Source organism: Lipotes vexillifer, unplaced genomic scaffold (assembly GCF_000442215.2).
Source record: "Lipotes vexillifer unplaced genomic scaffold, Lipotes_vexillifer_v1.1 scaffold1691, whole genome shotgun sequence".
Lineage (NCBI taxonomy): Eukaryota > Metazoa > Chordata > Mammalia > Artiodactyla > Lipotidae > Lipotes > Lipotes vexillifer.
This window is the reverse complement of record NW_006789046.1, coordinates 45,292-52,765: the sequence shown is the minus strand read 5'-3', so window position 1 is coordinate 52,765 and position 7,474 is coordinate 45,292. Positions and strand designations below refer to the sequence as shown.

General features: G+C 51.8%; 1 protein-coding gene across 1 annotated transcript in view; it reads left to right on the top strand.

Annotated features, from left to right (window-relative positions):
• Positions 1-7,474, top strand: part of HEXD (hexosaminidase D) — a 15,417-nt gene that overhangs the window by 4,524 nt on the left and 3,419 nt on the right. The window contains 5 exon segments of the mRNA XM_007462289.1: positions 487-574; positions 4,933-5,097; positions 6,223-6,406; positions 7,244-7,315; positions 7,446-7,474. Of these exon segments, the coding sequence (XP_007462351.1) occupies positions 487-574; positions 4,933-5,097; positions 6,223-6,406; positions 7,244-7,315; positions 7,446-7,474 (538 nt within the window).

The window sequence follows — 7,474 nt, the reverse complement described above, 5'->3', positions numbered from 1 at the left end:
TTTGCGGTACGCGGGCCTCTCACTGTTGTGGCCCCTCCCGTTGCGGAGCACAGGCTCCGGACGCGCAGGCCCAGCGGCCATGGCTCACGGGCCCAGCCGCTCTGCGGCATGTGGGATATTCCCGGACCGGGGCACAAACCCATGTCCCCTGCATCGGCAGGCGGACTCTCAACCGCTGCGCCACCAGGGAAGCCCTGTGGCCTAGTTTTTTGTAAAATGACTTTAGCCTCTTGTCGAGTTTGGGTCAGAATAGCTGGTACTATTCTCACAAGAAGTAAACTGTTACTTGACATAACAGAGCATCGTTTTCCTAAATTCTAGCGTGGGAGTCTTCTCTGAAAACTTAAGAATATCCGTTGGGCTTTTCAGAGTTAGCAACCCTGCTAGTTTCCGCAGTAGACTCCCCCAGGAACCTGACGAGGGGGGTTGGGGAGAGCCTGAATGGAAGCCTGTGTGAACCTCTCTGGGTGGTCTTGGTCTCTCTAGCCCCTCCGAAATCAAAGAGATCCTGCATCTGGCCACACTGAATGAGCTGGAGGTCATTCCCTTGGTGCAGACATTTGGGCACATGGAGGTAAGTGGGAGGAAGGAAAGTTACCTGGTACCCAGGTGTGGGGGTTCAGGGGTGCGCGGACGGGGCCAGACACAGGCAGGGAGCAGCTCAGCACTGTACAGAGAAGCTCTGTGAACGGCTGAGGAGCTCGGAGCTCTAGGTGGGAGCACCCTTTGTCCAAGGAGGGGAGGGGAAGAGCTGGATGGGGGGCCTGATTCCCACAGAGCCCTGCAGACTGGGTGGTTTTCCTTTTTAACGTATATTCATCAAAGTATTATTGTGCAAGGTGAAATACGACATTAAGAAAATGTGCTTTCTAGGACTTACCTGGTGGTCCAGTGGGTAGGACTCCGCACTCCCTATGCAGGGAGGCCTGGTTCGATCGTGCTGCCAATGCGGGGGGCCCGGGTTTGATCCCTGGTTGGGGAACTAGATCCCACATGCATGCTGCGCCTAAGAAGTCCGCATGCCACAACTAAAAACAGATCCTGCATGCCGCAACTAAGGATCCCACGTGCCGCAACTAAGACCTGGCACAGCCAAAATAATAAATAAATATTTTTTTTAAAATACTTTTTTTTAAAAAAAGAAAACGTGCTTTCTGTGTTCTCCTTTTTCACTTAATGTTGAAAATATTATCCCAAGCTCCTATGTGATCTTCATAAATACTTTTCACGTCTGCCTCAGATAAGGGGAAGCAAATTAAACATAATACTGATTTAATGGCTCTCAGGCTCCGTTTAGATCTATCAGCAGTCCTTCCCCCACATCTTCACTTTCACTTCCAGTGATGGCGCTTTCCTTCCTGTTCAGGGATTCTCTCCAACCATCTGCCCTCCAGCTCTCCTTGTGGACTCTCCCTGCTGTGCTCTCTGGGCTCCGGTCCTGACACACTCGTTACCCACAACCCCCTCCTCCTAAACCCTATGGCCTCCTGGTCCCCGGCTCTGGCTGTGCCCGGCATCTTCTCCGTGTGCTGTCCTGTAGCTGCACTGGACTTGGCTGTCCCCATGGCACCTCTCGAGGGCCCTCTACTCACTTCACACTCCCTCTCTGGATAAAGCCATTTCCCCTCCTGCTTCCCTTTCCTGTCCTCAGTGACTCCCAGGACCCCCATCTCTAGTGCAGACCCTGGGTTCTAGTCTACAGTTGTCTGCTTGGCGTCTCTGTTGTGAGGCCTCTTCCAGCCTCAGGGAGGGGCTGTACCATCCCCAACCCCCCACTCCAGCTGCATTTCCCGTCTACTCTCAGGTCCTACCCTTTGCTCCTCTGCTTTCTGAGTCAGCAGTCTCCGTCCCACTGTCACCATCCTTGTCTAAGCTACTGCCTGACCAGCTGTAAAGTCCTCCAGTGGGTCTCCCAGCATCACTCCGCGCATCCCCACCCCGCGCCCTGCTCCCCACCACAGCTGGTCTGAGCGCCTCAAGTACAGCTCCATCGTACCACGCCCTCCTGCTCCTTAAGTGGCCTTGCTCTGCTCTTATGGTGGATTCGTCTCCTGGGGCTACCATAGCAAAGGACCACAAACCAGGCGGCTTAAACTATAGACATTTGTTCTCTCACTGTGTGGAGGACAGCGGTCGGAAATCAAGGTGTCAGCAGGGCTGGCGAAGACTCTACTACGTCTGGTCACTTGCATCAGAATACCCTCTTCAGCAGTGAAGCGCAGTTCAAGGATTTTGTGCATTGCACTTTCTGAACTGTTGAGTTTTTAAAATTCTTTGTGTATTCTGGACAAAGTCTTTTGTTGGATATGTGATTTACAAACATTTTCTCCCAATCTGCAGTTTGTCCTTTCATTCTCTTAACAGTGTATTTCAAAGAGCAAAAGTCTTAACTTCGGTGAAGTCCAGTTTATCAATTTTTCTCTTTGATGCATCATGCTTTTGATGTCATTTCTAAGAACTCTGCCAGTCACCAGGTGATGAAGATTTTTCCTGTTTTCCTCTGAAGTCTTACACTTGAACATTTTCCGTTTAGACTTATGGTCCATTTGGGGTTAGTTTTTGTGTGAGGTGTGAGGTGGAGGTTCATTTTTCTTGCATGTAGTATGGCACTACTTGACCAATGGCGCCAACACCGTTTGTCAAAAAGACTGTGCTTTCTTTGAAATTTGGTATTGCCTTTACACCTTTGTCAAAAATCAATTTACCACATTTATGAGAATCTATTTCTAGACCCTATTCTGTTCCATTGATCCATGTGTTATCCCTTTGTCTATACCACATTATCTTGATTGTTATAGCTTTATTGTAAGTCTTAAAATCAGGTAGTGAGATTCCTCCACCTTTATTCTTTTTCAGAATTATTCTGGCTATTCTAGTTCCTTTGCCTCTTCATATGTATTTTAGATTCAGTTTCTCTATGTATCTACTAGAAATCTTGCTGGGATTTTGATTGGGATTGTGTTAAATCTGTAAATCAGTTTTGGCAGAAAATTACCTCTTTACTGTGTTGAGTTTTCCAAACCACAAATGTGGTACGTCAGCCATTGTGTTATTCCCCTAAATGTGCCTTTTAGGTTATGATGTGTCAATTTACAGGTTTCGGTTTCTTTGCCTTTATCTTCCTTGGAGTTTGATGAGCTTCTTCACTTTTGTGAAGTCTGGGGCCATCTCTTCATGTTTTTTTCTGTCCCCTTCTCTTCTTTTGGGACTCCTTTGCTCATGCATTGGTAGCTCGATGTTGCCCTATGGTCTCTGAGGCTCTGTTCATTTTCTTGCACCTTTTCTTGGTTACTCAGCTTGAATAATTTCTGTTGATCTTTTGTTCCAATCACTGACTCTCTCTTCTGACGTTTCAAATCTGCTGCTGAGCCTATTGAATGGATTTTTTTTTTTTCCACACTGCGTGGCTTGCAAGATCTTAGTTCCTTGACCGTATATTCATCAAAGTATTATCGTGCAAGGTGAAATACAACATTAAGAAAATGTGCTTTCTAGCACATTGAACCTGGGCCCTCAGCAGTGAAAGCGCAGAGTCCTAACCACTGGACAACCAGGGAATTCCCCCTGAATGGATTTTTAATTTCCCTTATTGTAAATAGTTTCCTTTAATTCTTTTTTTTTTAATTTTTAAAAAATTAATTCATTTTAAATAAATTAAATTTTAAATAAATTCATTCATTCATTTATTTTGGCGCGTTGGGTCTTTGTTGCTGCATGCAGGCTTTCTCTCTGCGGCATGTGGGATCTTCCCGGACCAAGGGTCGAACCTGTGTCCCCTGCATTGGCAGGCGGATTCTTAACCACAGCACCACCAGGGAAGCCCCTCCTTTAATTCTTGGAACATATTCATAATAGTTTCTTTGAAATAATTGTCTGATAAATCCAACATCTAGGCCCACTCAGCATCAGTTTCCATAGAATTGTTTTTTCTTTGAGTCTGGGTCCCACTTTCCAGTTATTTGCATGTCTCAATTTTTGGTGGAAAACTGGACATTTCAGATCATATGTTATAGCAAGTCTGACTTTTCCCCCCATGGGTAGTTGTAAGTTGCCTGGATTTAATGTCTCCCCAGCTGTGTGTGGCCACGGATGCCTCTGTTTTTGTATTCTTGTTTTCGGTTTTTGCCCTAGGGGTCACTCTTCAGTCTTCACAGCTGATGATTCCGCAGGGTTTGGCTGGTGGTTGTGCCCGAGCCCGTAAGGCCCCCCCTTGTGCCACAGGGGTTGGGGGGCCACACTCAGGGTTCAGGCAGTTCTCAGTCTGCCGCGGCTTCTGCTTTCCACCCAGCCTGCTCGGGCCCCCGGGTGGGTGTGGCCCCAGCCAGCCAGTGCATACGGAGAACATGTGTCACCTCTGTAGGCCTGTGGGGACCACAGAATTCAGAACAGTTTGCCACTTTTACTGACAGGTCCCCAAAGGCCGGGTTTACCCACAGCCAGCCATTGTGGGGAGTGGGAGCACCTAGGCAGAAGCTACAGAATCTGTTTTTACCCAGTTATGGCAACCTTTCATGAACACATATTTCCCAATTTGTTGTTCACCTTTGGTTGGTTTCTGGAGCCCTGAAACGGTCATTTTGGACAAATCATTCCTCTTTGTACTTGTTTTGGGGAGAGGATTTGCCAGCCTCTTCACTTGAGCAAGAAGTCCACCGTGTGTAATTCTGTTGTGAGGGGAAGCTACCTTTTCTGTTTTCTCATTCAGCCCAGTTAGAGTTGGAAGGGAGGAGGACTGTTGACCAAGCAGCCAGGTTACTCAGAGACCCGCCCACTTGGCACCCTGGCTCTGTTCTGCAGTGCAGCCCCGCCGGCCCCTCCGGGGACTCTAATAGACACGAGGCCATCAGGACGCAGAGGCAGGAGTCGGACTTCGGGGAGCTGGGGGACAAGCTCCTCCCCAGGGTCACCAGCTTTCCTGTTGTCTCCCCACAGTTTGTGCTGAAGCACGAGGCTCTCGCTCACCTCCGGGAAGTGGCACTTTTCCCCAACACCCTGAATCCCCACAAGGCGGAGTCCCTGGCACTGGTTGGAGCCATGATTGACCAGGTGATGGCGCTGCACCCGGGTGCCCGGTGGCTCCACATCGGCTGTGATGAGGTGGGTGCCTTGCCTTGCCAGCAGGCAGCTCCCCCAGCTCTGCAGCAGCCCCTTTTCTTCACCTCACGGTCACCTTCTCCCACCTCGTGGGTTCTTCTCTTAAATAGAAAATTCGTTCCGAGGATAAAGAAGTGCTGGCAGAGGAGATGTCCCCAGTGAGGGCCTTGGTCCCAGCTGACGGGTGATCTCGCGCCGGCAAACCTGCCAAGCCAAGCAGGGTGCAATGGGGTGCAGGCACCCACGGGACAGCAGCAGAGCAGCCCCTGGTTACGGCACATTCTTGTCCTCAGGGTCAGTGTGGCCATGAGTTTGAGCCGGTTACTTGCTTCCAATTGAAGAACACTTTTGGACTGTGGGAGGAAGGAAATTACCACCGTAGGGCCGTGGAGCGCTGGCTGGAAGGGTGGTTCCCGGGGGCGCCCTCCTTGTCCCTGAGAAACACCATGGCCAGGAAGATACCGAGCCACCGAGCACAGTGACCCAAAGACCTCTGCTCGTCTGAGCTTCGGCATCTGAGCTGGGACGGTGGTTTGTAGACGTTTTACCCCAGAGCTTGATCCTCTTCTTCTTCAAAAAAATCTCTTTTTCGTAGTAAAATACACATAACATAAAATTTACCACTGTAACCACTTTAACGTGAATGATCCAGTAACTTTTAAGTCATTCTCAGTGTTGTGCAGCCCTCCCCCCAGCTACTGCAGGACCTCTCATCTCCCTGCCGCCTGTCCTCTGCCCCTGCATCCATCAGTCTCCTTTCCATTTCTGCGTTGCCCCGCCAGCACCCCATAAATGGAGTCCTGCCCCGTGTGTGGGCTTCTCTCACCGGGCACCTTCTCCAGCGTGGCTGAGTGATGTTCCAGCATGTGGACGGGCCATGCTCTGTTTATCCATCTTGTGTTATTGGACATCTGGTTATTTTCACCTGGCTGCTGTGGGGCTCCAGACTCAAGACTCCCTTGCCCAGCCTCAAGGGAGTCTTGAGTCGAGGTTCGGGTCTAGGTGCAGAAGGCAAGGGCACCCTTCACTGTCTCCTCCCCGTGGGCAGCTGCCCCAAGAGTCCCCCAGCGTGAACCCGCGGGTGAGGATGGGTGGTCCTGGGGCAAACCCACCTGTGTCTCCTCCCAGGTCTACTACCTCGGAGAGGGTGAGGACTCAAGACAGTGGCTGCAGCAGGAGCCCAACACCAGAGCAGAGCTGTGTCTGTCCTACATGGAGGCGGTGGCCAGCCACGTGCAGGCTCGGCACCCCACCACGATGCCCCTGGTGTGGGACGACATGCTGCGGGACATCCCCGAGGACCAGCTCTCAGGTCGGCCAGGCATGGCCCTGGGGGGCCAGCCACGCTCCTCAGGGGGCTTCCTGGTGCCATGAGGAGAGGAAGCCGAGCTACTCTGAGCCCCCGACTGTCAAGGAGAGACCGTGTAGTAGATCCGTACCAAAGCTAACTCTAGACCATTCTGTTAGGACCGTTTCTCACATGAAAATGCCGTTCCCCTAAAAGGCCTCCTGGAGTCTTTCCAGGAGTACTGTTGTGAGAGATCTGACCCAGAGAGCAGCACGAGGCCCCGAGGGGCGCTGGCCATCAAAAGCTGGGGGTGTGGGGGTGCATGGGCCCCGGTGGCGCTTGAGAGCTTCCAGTGCTTCTAGGGGCCTCAGCCCCACACACCTGCACAGCCAGCCCTGCAGGGGCCTCTACTGAGGTTCACACCGGCTGGTGGAGGGAAGCAGTGGCCCCCCAGCCCTCCAGGGCCCACCCTGCCTGAGGCTCTGGGGTGAGACAGGGAGGTCGTGGCCCACGCTTCTGCAAGGCCCACCCAGGTGTCCTCGCTGCAGCCTCTACCACATGTGGCCACTTGGGTTTTAATTAATTATAATTAAGTCCACTTAGCGGTATGTTCCTGTTGCACCTGGGCCGGCCCCGCGTGCAGACGGTGTGTCCCCCTTGAGGGAGCTCTGGGACCACTGGCCTGGGACTCACCCCTGGAAGCTCCAGCAGTGTCCAGTCAATTCCAAAGCCAGCTGCCCTTGTGGCTGCGGCATTTACAGCCCAAATCATAGCATAGTATTGAGTCTGTACTTAAATCCATTTTAACGCAATAAGGGAGAGTTAGAAGGACGCGCTCTCACAGCCTCTCTCCACCCCCAGCATCAAGGGTGCCGCAGCTGGTGGAGCCTGTGCTCTGGGACTACGGGGCCGACCTGGACGTCCACAGCAAGGGTCAGTACCAGAGCAGAGCCCTGTGGTCATGGGCTCCTCCCAGTTTTCCACCTGGACAAGTGTGTGTTTCGGGCTTCCCGGCTGCACCTTCTCAGGGTCTGCCACTCACACCTCTCACTTGCTCACCCAGCGCTCCTCATGGAGAAGTACCGGAAGAGC